At 40.8% G+C, this 20,991-nt stretch overlaps 1 protein-coding gene across 1 annotated transcript in view; it reads right to left on the bottom strand.

Moving 5' to 3' along the window:
- The window catches only part of Abca13 (ATP binding cassette subfamily A member 13), a 502,723-nt gene that overhangs the window by 120,753 nt on the left and 360,979 nt on the right, over positions 1-20,991 (bottom strand). Inside the window, exons 49-51 of the mRNA XM_063273790.1 lie at positions 10,274-10,328; positions 8,812-8,989; positions 6,033-6,148 (exon numbers count right to left, since the gene is read on the bottom strand). Coding sequence (XP_063129860.1) covers positions 6,033-6,148; positions 8,812-8,989; positions 10,274-10,328 — 349 coding nt within the window. The remainder of the gene's footprint in view (positions 1-6,032; positions 6,149-8,811; positions 8,990-10,273; positions 10,329-20,991) is intronic.

The raw sequence follows: 20,991 nt of genomic DNA, 5'->3' as shown, positions 1-20,991 counted from the left end.
TCACTTCTCCTGTGTCTCCTATCCTCCTCCCATGCCCCCACCACCTGGAAGATGGCATCTGTAACTCATAGACAGGGTACCCATAGTAAGGTTGACACCATGAGCAATCTTCCGCTGCAGGCCTGTAGGTAAAGCTGGCCATGGAGCTGCATCTGAGTGGGCCCAAGAGTGGGTAGCAAGGAGCACTGCTAAATGTTGAGCCTTATCAGTGGCCACACGATCCAAGAAGCTACTCTAACACCCCCACAGCCAAACCTCTGCATCCGTCTTTCACATTTTACCTCCTAGAACCAGCTTTCCATCCAAGGCTAAGTTCCCACAGCTTTCTTTTGTGAAAGAAAAATGCAGTCAACTTAGCGTTCCTCATTGAAGGATTCTTGCACTTGGAACAACAAGTACAAGCAAGAAGAATTTCCAAGTACAGGCAGAGAAGATACCTATTCAAAAATCAAAGGCTTTTGGGAAAGATTCATCTATTCTGAGCCAAAACGTGTTCTCTCCACACCCAAACAAGACCTGTCAATATTTCCTGTGGTGAGTGTTTAGCTTGGAATATTCTAGTACCTTTTAAATGTTATTCCCTAACATTAACTTGCTCTGAAAATTATGGGATTCCAAAACCATGTGCGGGATTTTAGAGCCTTAAGATAGCATTTGGTCATTGATAATCTGTAACTAGCAAACACCGTGTATTAAAAGATAAACTCGTGTACTTGAGAAAAATGTGTGGGGCATGATGTACAAAGTCATCTCAGAGACTTCACTGGGTAGCAATCTGCTTCCCAATGACTGTGAAGAACATGTTGGAGACAAGTGCTTCAAAGCAATTTTCTAAAATATTTATTATATAAAATAATTAAGTAAAATGAAAATAAGTGCCAAGGAGGTGAGGCCTAACTGACTACTGCTGTTAATTTTGACTAGTCCTGTCAGAAATAAAGTACCATCAGGAAGAATCAAACCCAAGTCCTAACCCTACATGTACTTCCTACTGTTCTTTCTAGGGCAGAATTCAACTGTTACCCTCCATCATCATGTAAGGTTGCCTTCAGCAAGTGGGAAAGAGGCATGGTGACAAACACCTTCCAGAGCTCAGGCTGTAAGGCAGGATGCTAGACAATTTAAAGACAGCCTAGTCTAAGAAGAGGGCAAAATGAAGGCAAAGAATGAGAGGGAAGAGGAGATAAATTATTCCTATAACTGAAACACATAGAAGCATTAGTAGAGACTGTCATGTCTAATTTTAGGTCTGATTTTAATTTCTATCAAATGCATTCTTAGAGTAAGCAGAGGGGGCGGGAAGGAGGGAGGGAGGGAGGGGGAGGGAGGGGAATGAGGAAGGGAGGGAGAAAGAGGTACGTGTGTTAAAACTATTGATTCATCAAATTTCTGAAACGAAGACAAATTTTTTTACTTTATACATGTGTATTATTAATAGGTTGAAATAACGACCCTAGTATACCTAAACCAGAAGTACAGGAAACCCAGCCTTTCTTTGTTCCTTGTAAAATATGGCATCCAGGCAGCTCTCTCTCAGTTAAACTTAAAAGTGTGGGAGCTAGAGTAATCCAGGGGGAAGGCACAGAGCCCCTCATGAAATATCTGATGTGGCTGGCTGGCATGGCACAAGGCAGCCGACCATCTGCTTTGATTAGCATCTCCCCGTTCATATTGTGGTCTCACGATGCCTTCCCCTCCCACTGTCAACCCGGACACCCTGAGCTATGCTCGAGCAATTAATTACCACGTCATCCATAGTCTCTACTCTACTGGGGAATGCGCAGAATCCTTATATAAGGTCTTCATACTGGGTTATGTCCTTCAAGTGTTTGATAAGTGGATCAAAGCATTGTCTTAAGAAAAAAGACTCAGAGACAAAGACATAGTCTTAAATGACACCTCTTGGGATTTCCTTTCCTGCATTAATGAATCTTTGAGCAGATTTTCCACCAGCAATGATTCCATGGTTTTTTTTTTTTTTTAAGCTGCATTTTCATTATTCTCCTTTCAAACACTTGGTTGAAATTAACATACTGGCAGATCCAGCCCCTACCCCAGTCTTTTCTAAATGTTAAGGGAAAATTTAAATTGACTTACAGAGCATAATTTACTTTATATGAAACCTACTGTGGCTCTTAAGACTCTCTACTCTTTTATTAAAATACAACTCATCACTTTAATGATTGTATAATTCACTGTTTGCAGGTATTTGGGGGTTTATGAGAACATATCTTATTCTCCTCCTGACAACTGCCCCTTCCTTCTGCTGTGTGAATTTCCCTGGGGGACAAACAGGAGTCCATACTCCATTGTCAGATCCCTTTAGCATTAACCATGCACCAAAGGTGTTCATAGCTTTACATTTTTAATCTAAGTTGTCTGTTTTCATTTCAGATATTTTTAGTGTCACTTTTTGTTTTCTTCTAAATTGTTGGGATCTTTGAGAAAATGTCTTAATATGTGGCCTCATGCCAGTCTTTCTGCCTCTGTGTTCTGAAGTTCTGAGAGTTAATATTAAAGGAGTGTACTATTGTGATCAACATTACTCGTTCCCACTCCTCTGTCTCTAAGTCTGTCTCTTATCTCTGTCTCTCTCTGTATGTGTCTCCCACATTCTGTGTATGTCTGCCTCTCATTTCTTTCTCTATCCACCTGTCTCTGAGTCTCCCCCATTTAATGTCTCTGTCTCTCTGTCCTTCTCTATTCCTGGCTCTCTGTCTTCTTTGTCTCTCTATGTTTCTGTCTCTATCCCCCTGTCTTTGCCTCTGTTTCTCTGTGTCTCTCTCTGTCCCTGTCTCTGCCATGTCTCTATCTATCTCTGTCTTTGCCTATCCCCTCTGTCTCAGTTCTAACCGTCCCCCTCCTCCTCTTATCAGCCTCTTTATGCAGCTCAGACTGACCCAGAGCTCATCCTCCCACCAGGTCAACAATTTCCAGTATTTTTTACTCTTTTTGATGCTAACCGGCTACCTACCTTGTCATAGTTTAAATATCCATTTTCCTTGATAGAAAGTTAAATTATCATGAGCATCTGTGTTCTAACTTTCCAAAGACTTGCTTCCTTTATCCTCTTCCTTATTTGTCAGACACCAGCTAATCAACAGATTTATTTCAAGTCTGAAAATGTCCTTGAGTTTCTGCATTTCCTAGGAGTTGGCTTCTTAGTTTGTACTTTGGTTCCTGATACCCACAGGTTCTGGGAGGAGGAAGAGGAGAAGTAGAAAGAGGAAAATGAGCACTAGAAGGAGGAGAAGGGGTGGGGGTTAGGGAGGAGAAAGGGGAGGATGAGGAAGAGGAGGAAGAGAAGGACGAGGAGTCACTCCCCTCATCCTGAGACAGCCTGCAGCCTGAAAGTCGCCGCTAATGCTGAGGTTCTTACAGCATGGGTCACAGATTTCAAACCTGCATCTGGAGCTCTACACCAGTGATGAAATAAGAACCTTTCAAGTCCTTTGACTCATATTTGTCGTAATTGGCATCTCTTGGCTCTTTCTCTTTCAGAATACTGTACTATGAGCCAGCTTGTCAGAAAGATAAAAAGGCAATGAAATACAAGGGAGGTTAGATTTTTGAGTTCTAGGTCATTCTGGAGCAGAGCTAATTTAGGTCCAGTCATAGTCAAAATGGTAACCTCAGTCTAGGATCCCAATCAATTTCATGCTTACAAAGACAGACAGATCTCTGAATTCATTTGCCGTGTGTGTGTGTGTGTGTGTGTGTGTGTGTGTGTGTTTGTGTGTTTGTGTAAATATTTGCTGTCTTCTAAGAATCAAGGGGCTAAGGTACTGAGACGGTGATTTATGGGATAGTCAAAAGGGAACTAGAATAAACAAATGAATTGATATGTGAATAAAAGACTGGACTTTTGGTCTGCAAGAGATAAGCTATGCAGAGAGTTTTTGAGAATATTTTTTTCGAACAAGAGAGAGCTGTCTCAAGCAGAGGGCTATCTGGAGAGCTGTCTCAAGAAAAACACAGGCTTGGACACATGATTTGACTTTGGGTCCTTGTTTTCATTGCTCCCAAACACTCCTTCCTCAGAACCCTTCTCCAAGTCTAGGCTGGTCCTTGTCAGGCTTATAGGTCTGAATACTTGGTTCCAGTGAGTGGAATTGTTGAGGGAGGAATGGGAGGTATGACCTTGTTGAGTTAGCTGTGGCCTTGTTGGAGAAGCTGTGTCACTTGAGATAGGCTTTGCAGTTAGGGTTCAAGAGGCCACACCAGGTTCTCCCCCAACCCCTGCCTGAAACTTGCTAATCAGTTGTCTGCTCTCAGCTACTATTCCAGCACTCTGCTTACCTGCCTGTTGCCAGATTCCCTGCCATGATGATAATGAACTAATGCTCTCAAACTGTAAACGAGCTCCCCAAGTGGTTTTGCCTTTACACCTTGTTCTTTTTTTATTCATTCTTTTCATTCACTCATTTTTTAAGACAGAGTCTTTCTACATAGCTATAGCTGTCCTGAAGCTCAGTATGTAAGCCAAGCTGATATCAAACTCACAGAGAAGATTCCCCTGCCTCTACCTCCTCTCAAGTGCTGGGATAAAAGGCATATGCTTCGTGCCTGACATAACTTTAGTTTATAATTTGCTTTGCTCAGAGCAATAGTATAACAAGGAAGTCTCTCACCCTTGGGAAATCATGACTGTGCATCCATAGACCTGATTCTCCAGAAATCCCTCAAAATGTTTAGTTGTGAACATAGAATTTTCTAGCATAATGTAATCAAGTTAAACATTTTCTAAAAACACATCTCACAAAATTAAATTTTGAACCATTTAACTTCATCCAAATTTTGTCATCATTTTTGAAGTCTGGCCCTCTCAAATTCAAACATAATTTTATAGCGAGGCCTATTTTACCCATGCTACAACAAAATGCAACAACACTTTCCCAGTAAATAGATTAATAAGCTGAAATAAGATAATAAGATCAGGGTACGAGCACACAGCCCTTTATATATGAGCTCATAACTTTCAAATGAATATAACATCATGTTCCATAACCATTCTTTTTGTGAGCACATGACTATCTCTAAAGAAAAAGATAATTCTATGAATAACAGTAAGAGCTAAAATTAATGTAATGACTCTGCCAGTTGTCCCTGATGTTTACAGCAATTATCTCATTTAACTTTTAGCGAGAAAATTGACATTTTACAGGAAAGAAACAAGGCTTATATGGGAATTCATATTAGCAAGGCCACAGAGTAAGTGGCATATCAATATTCCTGCAAGATCTGCTTTCCCCGTACCATCCTGTCCTTTCCCATCCATTGATTCCTATCTGTCTATCCACTCATCTAACAACAGACACACACACATTTAGGCAAAACATTGTCCCCTAGTTAGATACTTTGAGTAATTCTTGATCACTGGAATGATAGTAAAATATGTAGATTTCACTTTCTTTATAGCCTTTGGCATAAATATGGGAAAGAGGGTTGTTTAAAAAAAATAAAATCTTAGTACATTAATTCATTTTCTCCACCAGGCGGGTATCATTTGGGAAGCCGTTGCAAGCATACAGAGTATATAAATGAGGATTTCTGCAATAACTTTTCTACTTTTACCTTTTCCCTCTGAGGAAGAAAGTAATAGAAGTCGCACAAAATACTTCCAAGCTACTGATATTATAGGAGGGGAAAAAATATTCCAGATCGCCTCACAAGAGAATCCCCACAAACGCAGTTTCTGAGCTAACTGGATTATGTATTTGAGCCCACGATTAATGTCAAAGTGAGAATAACAGAGAATCCATTTCCCACTGCACAAGTTTGTCAAACAGCTTGAGGGCCTTTCTGAGGCAGGACCAATGCCATCTTCATTATGACTGCGTCAACCTTCCCCTCCTCTACAGGGCATTCATCATCTTGTTCAAGCTTGTTTGCTCAGCAGCCCTGGTAGGAGTAACATAATTGCTTGAGAAGAGAAAAAATCATGAAGCAGACAGCAGGTTCAAAGCCATCCTGAGGGTTTTCCTTCTCAGAAAACAAACCATAATTCTGCAGCCGTGTTTCTCATCACATACCCGAAAAGTGCTAGCAGGAGGGCTGTGGCCGCCAAGTTCTCCCGAAATGTGAAAGCTGTTAACTGGAAGGCTGCTATAATGGCGACACACAGGCAGACGGAAACCAAGTAAAAGAGCTGGAAAAACAAAGGGGGCCATGCTGCATTAGATGGGGACATTAATCATGCTCTACTTACTCTGCAGTTTCTATTCAAGTTCTATTTAAACCTAGCCCCTGCTTTGCATATTCAAAGATGTTTAGAGTGACTATGTTTTGTGTCCAGACACATAATCCTTTAGGGGAAAACAGACTCAAATAACCTACCAGAGCCATCTATGTCTAGCTCCCTTGGGAAGGGCCAAGAAACTGTTCCAGAAACAAGTACACACACACACACACACACACACACACACACACACACACACAGAGAGAGAGAGAGAGAGAGAGAGAGAGAGAGAGAGAGAGAGAGATGGGGATGGATGGGGATGGGGATGTGGATGGGGAGGGGATGGGGATGGGGATGGGGATGGGGATGGGGATGGGGATGGGGATGGGGATGGGGATGGGGATGGGGATGGGGATGGGGATGGGGATGGGGATGGGGATGGGGATGGGGATGGGATAGATCTTCCCTGCTCTGCTTCCCCTATAGCCTTTCCTTCAAGGACTCTGCAGAACCAACAACAAGCAGAATCCCCAGGCCTCCTTTGGACAGTCCCAAACCTAGCAGTTGCTTCTGTAGGATTGCTGACCACAGAACACTTCCTCAGGCTAACCCACATGGCTGAGTCCTTTTGGCTCTTAAATCTCTGCTGAAATTTACTCTATGACACTAACTTCCTGCATGAAAGTTACCTTTGCATCATTACCTCTTCCATGCTCACAAATGATTTAGTCATGGATCACTTATATCTGGTGTATTTGTGTCTGCTTCCTCCAATAAGTATGTGAGCTCTAGCAGGAGACAGATCCACTCCAACTCAATGATATATTTAGGACCATCATGCAGTCCGTTGAATGGGTGAAACAAAAGCATAGGCTCGTTGGCTTACAACCAACAAGGATCTAGTGCTCACAGTTCTGAAGGTTGAGAAATCTAAGACTAGGACAGTAACAGATTTAGTATATAGTGTACACCTACTTTTCAATTTAGAACTGGCGCATTTTCTATGGTTTTGCTATGTGTTAGAAGAGGTATGAGAGTTCTCTGAAGCCCGCTTTATACAGGTACTAATCTATTCATGAAGGCTATATCCTCTTGATCTAGTCATTTTCCCAAGGATCCCAATTCCTGGTACTATCACACTGCAGAATAAGTTTGAACACTGAATGCTGGGAGATACAGATGCTTAGCCTCAGCAAACTTGCACACACCCTGACCCATAACATCTCCTCAACAATATTCATTGATTGAGGCATCGGACAGAATAAACATGAAATGACTAAGTAAAAGTGGAAGGAAAGTGTCAGCCAAATATCAAACAGTCCTTCTTGCCCTTATGTCCCAAGTCCACATAGCATAGAGTGAAGAAGGGCCACATTCAGGATACAGGATAAGGAGATAAGAAAGCACAAAAAGAAGAGAGGAAATCTCAGAGTCCTTAGGGTTTGTTTTGTCTATAGTGTCAGGTGAGTTACTCTTTGTGCTCCTACTCTCTGTCGTCACATTCTTCCTATTCCCTGGGATCACCAGCTGGAAAATGCTGGGGAACACTGAGGCCTGAGACTGGTACTGGGGATAGCGCTGAGTGACAGATACTGAAGTGTGGTTCTGCCCAACTAGAAGCATCATTCTGGAGGAGCCACTGCCTCCCTAAGAAGAGGCATGGTTTAACAAAGGCAAAGCCTCTGAGGACCAGCACTTCTTAGTCTTAAGATTTATGAGCCACCTTTTGTGCTGGATGAAGGTACTCTTGGAGTCTTCTGAATGTTAAGGTACCTCTGGTAAGACTCAGATAATCTATATGATTTACAGTATCTAGATAACAGGATCAAAAGCAAACTAGTCAGTGGAATTCTAAGTCCATTCAAAGGAGTAAACATTGCTTACGATCAGCTTGTTAACACATCGGTTCTGTATAAAACAACACAGATGGTCAGAAGCTGAGGAGTGGGAGGCTCTTGGGGAGATTCAGGCCTGCCCTACCTTCTGTTCACATAGGATTTTCCACATCATAGACTGCATCATCTCCATGAGGGCATACATACACATATATTTTGTTTGTTCAAAAATGCCAGTTCTGCTCTATAGTGATGGCATGAGTGGTGGTTGTGCAAGAGAACTAAATCTAAATCAGAGTACATGCATTGAAAATACCTGGTCTAAGCTCTAGGCAGCAACTCAACAAGGACTTGATATTGCCACAAAAAGAACAGAAGACAAAGTCTAGTGATTTCAAAACTGTAACAAACTCTGATATCTGCTACCACAATGGGAAGCTACTGACACTGAGGGCAGAAGTTAGGGGTACAGATGAGAGGTCATTTCTAATAGATTTTACCATTCCACCCTCTAGCCTTCTGAAAGGGAATTGTGAATGCTGCTATTCATTCATTGCTTTCCTGATTAGAAAAAAAAAAAAAAAAAAACCTCAGGGTCCTTGATTTCAGAGCTCTCTAAACCATGATTACTGATTCTTCCCCTCATAAAGTAATCCTGAAGGTCTGATGGTACCTGGTAAAGGCAAACTGGTAGGTATTCTTAGCCAGTAGAATGAGTACTTCCATTGTGGACTCCCCCATGTGGATTAGACCCTTCAACCACCATATTCATATAAGAACCATATTCACAAATCCTACCATATCATACAGGAAGTTAATCAGCCAATATGTCCTGTAGCCAAGGCCACTTATATGTTGCAACCTTTTAGCTCCGGTCACTCTGTCCTTCACCACAGAGCTACCAATCGATGCTGACAAGATGGAGAATCCCAGGACAATGCAGAGGGCAACACCACACTGGCGGATACTTTCCAGGCTGTAGACAGAGGATAATGTAATAGCTTATCAGATCTCATAGAAGAAACCAGAACTTCTTTTTACTATTAAGACTTGGTGAGAAGGAAGGCCAGGCACACTGACAACAATGTATAGCTTCTCTCTTTCATTCAGTCCCCTCAAGTCCTTTCAAGATGTAGGTTATTGTTCCGAGCTTACAGAACCCACAACAGAGACTAGAACAGACAAACATGAACAGAAGAGCATTCAGCATCTCCTTACTCTACTCTTGATTGTGTAGTCTGACTCTCAGTTAAACAGTAAACCTCTGTCGAGCAGCATCCAGCTACTAGGGCCCTTCCTGACACTAAAACCCATTCGCTGTGCAGAACTCAACAAGGAGGGGTATCTGTAGGACTGCTTGCCTTACTGGCTGATGCCCAGACTTAGGTGTCTGGCCACATATCACCATGATCAAACCATGCAGTCTCTCTGACAAGGTGGACCTGGAGAACCATCTGTAGAGTCAAGTGTTGCCACTGACCATTCTATCTATCTCTGGAAGCAGGTGGACACAAGCAGTCTTTTAGCTGTCTGACATAATTAACATCTCACCACACAGCACTCATTAGGTTATGCCTTCTGTCTATCACACCTTGTTATATTACAGTCATCAGCTAGCCTGCCCCAGAACTGAGATAGAACTCGCCAACAATAGAGGTAACAAAGAAAACTGAAGCTCTCCTTTTCTGTTTCATTGCTTATTTAAGGAGAGCATACTCATGAAGATATATGGTCTCCACTTGGCAGGCCAGAGGATTAAATAAATAATATTTTTATCATTGATTTTTTAAACTAAATGATGTTAGTTATATGGAACAGAATGGAGATGGGGAAGAGAATGAGGGCAGAGACAATGTACTTAGTATCAACTGGTGACACTTAAATGTAGACCCCAATGCACCAAGGCAACAATACCCACACTTCTTGTTGACTGTGAGTTAAGTTACACATAGAAAAATGTTCAGGGAGGTTCTGCATGTTTACCTATGTGAGTGGTATTTTTATGCTGTTAAGGTGAATGGTCCTTCTGGAATGTGTACTATCCAGAGGCTACAGGAAGAATTCTTTTTGTAAAAAACAATTTCTTTTATGAGAACCACAGCTGAATAGTATTTTCACCCATTTTCTGCCCAGCCATTTTCACTTCCCCTTTTAAAGCTATCTGTGACAGTATCTCTCCTGAAAAAAATGTTGAAATGCGATCAAAATCACTCCTTGGCATCTTAGAGATTTCCTTCTGTACGTTTCCCCGTCCACTCACATTCTGTCTTCATTCAGCAAGGCCCCTCCATATGGATGGCTGTATAGTGTGATCCCTGTGAAAAACAAATTGAGACGTGAGTTTCATGGCCTGTCCCTTTGGGAACTCATCTTCAAGATACTCAAGAGCTGTCTCCTGGCTGCTCTGCCTACCCCCAATCCATTATCAGTGAAAAGGAGCAAAGGTACAATTGCCATTAAACTGGCATGTGCTGGGTTCTTTGTTCTTAGTGCTTATTGCTTTGTCAAACATAACCATCATGTATTTCACATGTGTCATATCACAGGCACTATGCTCCTTTGTCACTCATTTAATTGTCCACTGTCATAAATATCCTAGTGTCATAACTAGCACATACATCTCCACCCATATGTACCACTTTGGGGCAAGATGAAGAAAGTATATTCTGGTAGCTAAAATATCATCACATATGGGAGGAAACAGTCTTGGTCTAAAATGGCTTGGAAGGAGAATTTGTTTCAAAGAAACAAGTTTGAAACAAAATAAAACATGATGAGAGATTGAGAACACTGGTTCTACTCCAATCTTTGAGGAGAAGACAAGGTTGGACAAAAATTCAGTTACACAAATAGTGATTTTATTCAATCAACTAAACATCTATAAAAACTCTAGATATTGAAGCTTACCCACTCTCTGGCTGCTGAATGGCAGGATATAGTGCAAGCAATGGGAGGTATCATGCCAATTCCATAGGAGTCTTCCCTAACCTCATTTCTAGCATCTCTGTTGACTGGCTTTAGTAAATAATCCAATCTAACAAGGTCATGGCAACTCCTAAAATTCAGAACCAGGCTGTGAGGGCATAAAGGCCCCCAGGACCCTTGCAATGCAGCTGATACTTAGACTAAGTGTGATCTTGTTGAGGAACACACCATTGGACTTACCAGGTATCACTGAGAACTATTATTGATAGCATGACTTATTTCAACATCTTGTCTTATTTCCCCTTTCCCAGAAGTAGAGCAAACACAAAGGTCTAGCGTTTAGTCCTGTCTTATTATATTTTGCCCTCCTAGATCAACTTCCAAAAATTCTAGACTTAGGTTTGTGGAACCAGCACATCCAGTAAATTGACTAGAACTTGTCAACTTGACACAAAGGAGAGCTACCTGGGAAGAACGAACCTTAATTGAGAAATTACTTAGATTAGATTGGCCTGCTTGCTAATTGACAGAGAAAGGCCCAGCCAACTGTGTGGAAAATCTGGAATGTTCAAGGTAGTTGGCTGTGCACGAACCAGTGAGTCAGCAAGCAGCATTCCTACGTTGTTCCTGTTTAAACTCCTGCCCTGGCTTTCCCTCAGTGATGGGGTTTTATCTACAGGTATAAACTATATAAACTATTCCTTACCCCAAGTTGGTTTTGTTTGCTCTGTTTGTTACAGTAATAGAGGACAAACTAGAACCTCCGAATAAATAGATGTTTTTTCTCTTATGTGTTCTGCCATAATTCTCCAGTGTTCTCTGCAACCTACTTCCTCAGACCAACAGGATCTCAACCATCATGTAGTTGAATGTGTTCTGCACACATCCTGTTACCTGTAACCTGTATGTTTGTGACTTTCAAAATAAAAGCCATCATCAGATTGTGGGATTCCCATTATCCCAGTTGCCCAGGAGTCAAATTGAGGTCCTGTCCACTCCTTAGTTTTCTTTGCCACATTTGTTCAACTTTCCGAGTCCTCCTACTTCCACATTGCCCCCTCACACAGAGTAATGGTGTTCATGCTAATAGCACCATCTTGTCTTGATGGCCCTTGACCTCATATCATCTCTAGGACTACCTGTACTCAAGCTCAGCAGATATGTCAGCCCAACAAGCTGGAGAGCATTTCTCTAAAAAAAGAAAGAGAGCATGCGTGAAAGAGGAAGACAGGGGTAGAAAAACAGAACAATCATGTCCTTTACCTGCACACAGTTTCATTTTATCATAAAGTATAAAAATCTTCCACTGATTCCATTTGAGATTAGTATCATTTTCCTTGACCCTGATGCATTTTAACTTTGCCTTCAACTTCCTGGTCCAGGCCCCATTGACGTCTCATTCCATGGAGACGTCTTACTCCTACTCAGAAATTAATTTCTTTTTTTTTTGAAATAGTTATTACATCGTCATGCTTTAGTGAAGTAAAACAGATGAATAAAATATGTATAAAGACTGTCCCCGACTTAGAGTAGTTTTATGAATTTTCAATTCTCCACTACTGCAGAAATAAAATATGCTTTGTGGAAATCACACTTCAAAGTTGAATTTTAATCCTTTGCTGGCTATGGACATTTGGTACCATGCTCTGGTCATGCTGGGCAGCAAGTAATTTGAGCAGCAGATCCTAGCCACTCACCGTGACCCACCCTCCATAACTTGGGATCACAAACTTGTTATCTTTAGTCCGTTATGTGTGTTATGTGAATTTCTCAATTATAACATTTTCAACTTACTGTGATTTTATCAGGGTACAACTCCATCATTAAGTTAAGCTGAATCTCTGTATCAAGTTTACAGTGTCACTTTTAGCATACAAATACGTGGTGAAATGATTAGATTACCAGTCAAGCTAATTACCGAAGCCTCTATTTCTTAAAAACTTGCTGATGGGAACGTAAATTAGTACCATCGTTATGAGACATTATGAGTGTGGGAGAGGTGCTTCAAAACTAAAACTAGAAATACTGTAAGATGTAGAACCCCCACTAATGGACTGGTAGAATCATACCCAAGGAATAAAATCACCGTACTGATATCTGCAAATCATGGTCACTGCAGCATCATTCTTGAAGACCAAGATAAATCTACAACTCCAGTGTCCATAATCAGATTGATAGATGGAAAAATGTGTTGTTTTGGGATATAGATCCAGATACATACAAACACACACACACACACACACACACACACACACACACACACACATTTTAGTATAACATTCAACCACTTTTAATGAAAAGGAAATCCTGCTTTTTGCAAAAACATTGCCAAAATAAATATCGTATACATAAAATAATTCAGAAGCACAAAAATAAGTACTATGTGGTCTTTTGGCAATCCCTGACACTATTAATAATACTCTGTTATACTTGCAAACAGGATCCTAGCATGACTGTCCTTTAAGAGGCTCCGCCCCAGCAGCTGACTCAGATGGATATAGAGACCCACAGCCAAAACTTAGATGGAGCATGGGGACTATTATGGACGTGTTGGGGGAAGGATTGACAGCTCCGAAGGGGATAGGAACTCCACAGGAAAACCAACAGAGTCAACTAACCTGGACCCTTGGGGCTCATAGAAATTGAACCACCAACCAAAGACCATAAATGGGCAGGACCTAGACTTCCAGGAACATGTGTAGCAGATGTGCAGCCTGGTCTTCATCTGTCCATACTTGGTCTACCTTGTCTAGCCCCAGAGGGAGAGGATGTACCTAACCCTGCAGAGACTGGTAGTGCCATAATGGAGGCTACCCAGGTACGCTCCCTTTTCTAAGAGAAATGGGTATGGGGGGAAGGGACTGGCAGAGGTAGGAACCAGGAAAAGGGACATCGATCAGGATGTAAAGTGAATAAAAAAAAGTCAAACATATAAAAGCAAAGTGTGGAAAAGACTGAGTGCAAAAGATATTACATATATCTCTATATATATATTAGTATGTATATTAATATATATGACATATGTGAATTCATTTTAGGAACAGATATACAAACAGGATGAATAGAGATAATGATTTATTGATTATCTTTGATGAGATAGACAGGCATGGTGACTAGAAATAATGATTTGTTGATTATCTTTGATGGGATAGATATTAAATGTTCTTACTACATATGTACATAAAAAAATGACAGTCCTCAAATCCTGGGTCTGTGCAGGCTTATGAGAAGAAACGTGCACTTGCCTCCCAGAAGGACATCATAGTTACTCCTCACCCATGGCTTACACACCCACAGCTTCAACTGAGCAGGCACTAGGAATGTCCAGGAAAAACCTGCATCCGTACTGGTGTGCATAGATATCTCCTTTTTCATTATTCTCTAGACAGTTTGGCATGAAAACTATTTGATAGCATTTTTATTTTGTTATGTCTTTTCAGGCACCTGGAGAGTATGTAAATTATGTGGCAGAATAAGCCTGAGTTACAGGCCAATATCGTACCAATAGCATTTGAAATAAGACATTTGAGAATCTATGTAGCATCAAAGATCCCTGAAACTAATCCTGACAAATACTTAGGATAATACAAAGCTGGGGTCATGTGTTATATGCCTAAGTATGTGTGTTAAGCTGTGTGTGTATATATTTTTTGAGAGAAGCTCTGTCACACCAACGTCATCATGGACCTTTGAGAAGGGGTGCCTGAAACACAAGTGTTTCAGATACCTTCTAGAGGCCGACAGCTTGCTGTGACATGCTGGAATTCCAGGCAACAGCTACAGATACCATAAATCATTTCTCCATCAGCACACCGCAGCCCATTTTCTCACCACCACACATTTCTGATCTCCTAACCTTCATCCAGCAGGAAGAAGACAGACTGGAGGCCAAATGTTCCTGTTCTGCACATTTGTCACAAAAGCTGCAAATGTTCCCATAGAAGGTACAATGATAAAATGCGAAGCTACCAAGGCTAGATCTGTGCTTGACAAGCATTCATGCTTATCTGTGCTTACCTTAAACCATCAGAGTTGTGCTGTTTAAAAGTGGTTCTCTAATCACTTTCTTCTGTCCCCTCATTTCTACACTGTGAATATACTGTCCTTCAGTGTGGCATATTTCCTGGATTGGTGTCATTTTTAGAGTTCTAATGCAGGAAGCGAGGGCAATCTGCTCTCCCATCCCACTGGTGAAATGATTGACTGCTTCTGTGGCTAGTACTCCCCAATGTGCCTGGCCATATTCAAGATATTTGCATAATGCACCTTCCTGTTTGGCACTCAGATGATGAAACTTTGTATTAAAGAAGCAACATAACATGAATATTTCCTTGCAAGTAAGTTTCTGGAATGTGGATTCTTAGAAGAGATCGGAACTTCAAGGAATGCTGTAGCCTGACACACCTGGTATTTCAAGATCACGGGAAGGGTTCTGCTTTCCTGAGCACAGATCTCGCTCCTGACATCAGCAGAGCTCAGGTCTATGATTCTCTCAACCAGACCCCCACCAAGGTACAATAACACTGAAAACGGGGCATCTATACAACAATCATGGCAGAAAATGGTGTTCTTAGCATCATGCATAGACCATCAAACCTTACAAGGCAGCAGACGAGCAGCTGATTTACATGCAATGAGCTCCAGAAGAGAAGTCCCACCACCATACCCCTGGAAGATAATATCCTGCCCTTCCCTCCTTTGCACAGGGACATTAATAAACCTCCCTTGGTGCCGCCTCCTTCTAGACCTTAGAAATACAAATTACTGGAGTGGCTACAAATCACTGTTGGGACTAGGATTCCCCCCTTTCCTCCATAGAATCACAAATTTTGATTTGATAATGGCTTTAGAGTTCTATGATTTGTATATATTTATACAGTATCTCCATATGGCTCTATAGGAGATCTTAATGCCCTGGAAAAGTTGGACTTAGACTGTACTCAGGTCCACAAGAGCCTAGTGCAGCTGTAATACTCCAAACAGCTGGAGCACAGAATTCTGAATGTTTTCAATAATAATACAAGATGTATGCAGAGATACTTGCTTTACCTGGTCTAATCATGCAAGCGTACACATACTGAAGCATCCTGTGGTAAGCCATAAGTAAGCATAATATATTGCCATGTATCTGTTCTTAAGGTATCTAAATTTTAGCCTAACAAATACCGGTTACCATTTTCTTCTATCCCACTTGGTAGCCATCCCTAGGCATTTACCATAGAACTGGGAAATATTCTTAAAAATCAAGACACAGCTGATCTTAAACCCCCATTCTGCTCCACATCCCTCCTCCCTCCCAGTTCCTTCTTATGACTGGAACTTATGACTATTTAAATCTGCCACTTATGACTATTTAAACCCCCTTCTAAGTGAGACTCAAGCTTCTTCAGGGGAGGACAGGAAAGATGGCTAGATGACCATGAAAATGAATGGAAATCTGCAACTGACACGGGTAAGGAGGTAGAGGCATCTTCAGGAGGAGACAGGGACCTCGGATAAGGAAGGCACCCAAGATTCAATGTGGGTGATATCTGGAAAGTGAAGTGGCCACCTCCTGTAGCCAAACAAGAACCCCAATGGAGTGATGGAGACACCAACTTGCCCATTAAACTTTCAACCCAAAATGTATCTGTCCTCAAGAAATGCAGGTGCGGGGGATAGAGCAGAGACTGAGGGAAAAAATCAAGCAATACCAGCGCAACTTGAGACCTATCCCAGTGGGTAAGCACCAATCCATGACACTATTAATAATACTTAATTATGGATGCAGACAGAAGCCTACTGTCCTCTGATAGGTTCCACTCAGCCGCTGACTCAAACAGTTACAGACACCCACAGCCAAACAGTGGATGGAGCTTAGGGACTCATCAAAGAATAAGAGAAAGAATTGTGGGACTCAAAGAGGATAGGAACTCCACAGGAAGACCAACAAAGTCAACTAACCTGGACTCTTGGGACTCTCAGAGTCTGAACAACCAATCAAAAAATAAAAAATGAAAAACATACTAGGACTGGACCTAGACCTCCCCACACATATGTAACAGATGTGCAGCTTGGTCTTCACGTGGGTCTTAAACACCTGGAATGGAACAGGGTCTATCTCAAAAGCTGTTGCCTCTACTCGGAGTATATTCTTCTCTCTGGGATACCTTGTCTGGCCTCAATGGGAGAGGAAGCACCTGGGCTCTCAGAGCCTTGACATATTAGGTTTTGAAGGGCGACTCCCAGAAGGGGCCCCAACCACTCAGAGAAAAGGATTATGGGTGGGAGGGACTGGGAGTGGGGCAGTGAGTGGGATGTAAAGTTAATAAGTAAAACAACTAAATTAAAAAATTCGAGACACAGCAAAGGTCATTCTGTTTTAAGGTTTCGAACAGAAAACCCTGATATTGCTGTCAGAGCAGTACTTAAGCCAGCACTTGCTGCCAGCTTTTACAAAACCACATCCAGAATAACATACTCGGCTTGCGCTCTAACCTGCATGCGGCAACCAGAGCACTAGACGCCAACTGTGATTCATCAAGAATCAAGCAACGATTTGATGCTGCTCATTCTCAGGCCAGATGATTCACTCAGGTGTTGCCGAGCCAGCTAGCAGGAGACTTGTGATAGGCAGACAAGTAGGCCATCCCTGAGAACATTACCTCTCACCACAGAGAAGCCATTATGATATTCTGGGAAGCCACGAGAAGGCACCAGGGAATAGTGTGGTTATTCTAGCGATACTGAGGATTACAATGGACCTAAGTATATATGCTTGAAACCCATGTGGTGTCTGGGTCTACAAACACCAAGTGACTTTTTCATTTTTATAGCAACTTGGCTCACCATCGCATTACCATTTTTTTCAGAATCCTATTTGTTTTTGTAGCACTTCTACAAGGTTAAACATATTTTAAAATTAAACTAACACTGCTTTAAATTGAATGTAAGATTTTATGTGTATTTTATAAAGTCCGGAAAAGGTTTGGACTTATTTAAATAAATGGCGTATGCATACATTTCCTCAAAAAATAAGAGAATAATGAACAGGAAAAAGAACTACAAACACACAGGAAGATGGCTGCCTCCCGAGACTCTCAAATCTGTTCAGGCTGCACCACCAGGGGACATATCCCAACTGTACAGTCCATCTCCCAAACCCTCACACAGTACAACGGTAGGAATCAGACCACTTCCCACAAATCCAGCGATGGGGTTTGTTATGACCAGTACCAGGAATCGCATCTAATGCAACTACTATATGAGACCAGCTGTGGAGAAAGGGCAGTCAAAGGGTTGGGGACTGGAAGGAGAATTCAGAGAGAGAAGAGCAGCATAGGAAAATTCCCCTGACTGACCTGACTTCAAGCAGAATGGGAAGCAGAATGGAAAGTGCGACTTTCTGAATCTCCATTTAATCCCATTTCTATGAGGCCAGAAACATCATTTATAGCCTTTGATGTCCTAGTGTGGATGCTACATTATCTCAAGGAACAATCCCTGTAATTGGGGTATTATTTTTCTTTGTCTCCTGTCACTCACTATTCTTCTTAGGTAACAATGGGATGGTGAAAGCATCTTGGGCTGTTGAGAGAATCTGGGGCTGATGAGGCTGATAAGAGGGCCAAGGGTCTTAAAGCAAAGGGCCATGGTGGTGCATCACAATAGAGATGATGGCGTTCATCTCTCTTGTCAACATCACTTCAAAGGTTTTCAAAGATGATGTTCACATGTGCGTTTTGAGGACACTTGAATCATCTTTCTTTGATTATTCTTATCATTCATCGTCTGTCTTTTTCCCTCTAAGAATTGGCCCACAGCAATGTACAAATGTGTAAAATTAGCTTTCTCATTTAGTGTTCTCATTACGGCTGCATCTGTTATGTTTTCTAGACTGTATGTTTGTCACTTATAAAAATGCACATCTGTGCTTTTGTCCCACATCCATTATAATAGAGAAATACTTAAAGCATTGCAATTCAAGTCATCCCTTCAGGGTTCATTACTTTTATAAATATATATCTTTGGAAGTATTAATGCCCAGATGCCCATAACATTTACACCAAAAGGCTTTCCTTAACCTCAATATGTATAGAAAACTTTTAAATCACTATTCCTTAAACTGTGGGTCACAACCCCATGAGGCCATATAAGGTAATAGATACTTTGGCAAAAGAAAGTAGATTTCTGAACATAAAAATAATCAAAATTTAATTAATTCAGAGTGAAGCATAAGAACTCTGAGATTTTCATGCTATGTCATGCATGTTTCACTAACTCATTTTTGAGATAAATACCCTGACAAGAGTAATTTAGGAAAGAAAGGGTTTATTTTGGCTCACAGTTCCCAGTTAAAAATCTAACATTGTAAAAAAAAATTAGAACAACTAGATACATAACGTATATAGTCAAGATCAAAAAGCAATGACTTAAATGACTTAATAAATACAAACTAGGACTTAACTTTCTCCATTCTATACAGTTCAGGATCCCCTGCCTGAGGAATGGCACCATCCATGGTGGGCAGATAATCTCACACCACATGTTCACAAACCGACTTGACCTAGATAATCCTTGAGGTTTTCTAGGTGGTTCTAGATTATGTTAAGTTGAAAATTAGGACTAAACATCAAAATTTTTCAAGGTGGCCTTAGTTCTGAACACATAGCGTGCACACTTTCCACTGTGCATCCCCCGCAACACAAAACTACAAAAGAGCCTGCCTGAGATGCATTGGCTCAGATTTGAGAATATTGAAAATAATAAATTATGGTATATTTACTAATGTAGACGATTTTTTTCTTATAGAAATAGAAATATTTAATTATTAAAAACAAAGATTTTTCATACTTTCTTACCACCCGTCCTCATCTGGTTATTATAAAACCAGCATATCTTCAGGTTGAATTATGTTAGAATGTTTGATTTTAAAATTGGTTGTTTGAGAGTTGCTGACTTGAGTTTCATTTGAAAATGTTAATTCAATTTTGGCTTGAAATCTGGACAGAATTTCCAACGATTTCTGAAATGGTCCTCGACATTCTTCTCTCATTTTTGTTCTACATAGTAATATGAAGTGGCACTCTCAATGTTGGCAATTATAAAAGCAAAATATTGATCAACTATAAAATGTGTTGCAGTCGCTCTCTGACCTGACATATCAGATATTTAGCCAGGATTTAATTCTTTAGGTAAAAAGTAAATGCACCTAGATCTCATTAGTATGTTAATTTCTTTCATGTTTAATAAGGTGTAAATATATACCAAAGAACTCTTTTAAAATGTCTTGTAATGCATTATAAGGAGGTGTTTGGCTTTTACATCTATTTTGTATATTTAAATGGCAGGGGCCATGTAAAGTTTCAAGTTTTTACAGGCAATAAAGGTTGAAGAATTCCTGCTTTGAAGAGCCACCAGAAATCTTCAGGAACAGCCAAAAACTAATGTAGTCACACACTACTACTAATACAGACATCCAGGGTGCTCCTCTTAAGTGGCATTTTTGCAGTTTTCACCCTCTCTTCCCACTCTCAATATCTCCGGGATTGGATGTTGTGCGTGTTCTCTTCAATATTAAAATTAATTATCACCATTACTAACATTACAAGTAACCATGGCATGACAAGCTCTTGAATTTAGAAGTAAGGAACAAACATATACCTTCACACACAAACATAAACAAACAAAAGGTGAGGTAAAAAATTATATTAAATTCTAATTCAAAACCAATCACATGCAAACACTTTTTTTATTTTAGAAATTTCTTCTGACACAGCAAGTATTACTGAATTCTGTTTCATGTTGTATGTTCATTTCCATGGCTCACTCTTGATGTTCCATCAATATTTTTGCTCCATGTAAAATCTCCGCATAACTGGTATGCTGTGCTGGAATCCATGCTCACCCAAGTTTTCTTTCTTCTATGGGTCCAATGGTCCTGTGACTTTCCTTTGGCTAACAGCTCAAATAGCTACCTGTGCTAACAATATATCAACGATATAACTTTTCAGCCACTTTCGATAGGAGGATGTCCTCATTGCCTGTTTGTATCATGGGCAACAGAATTTGAAG

Source organism: Rattus norvegicus, chromosome 14, assembly GCF_036323735.1.
Source record: "Rattus norvegicus strain BN/NHsdMcwi chromosome 14, GRCr8, whole genome shotgun sequence".
In the NCBI taxonomy this organism is placed as follows: domain Eukaryota; kingdom Metazoa; phylum Chordata; class Mammalia; order Rodentia; family Muridae; genus Rattus; species Rattus norvegicus.
This window is presented reverse-complemented; position numbering and strand designations above follow the sequence as displayed.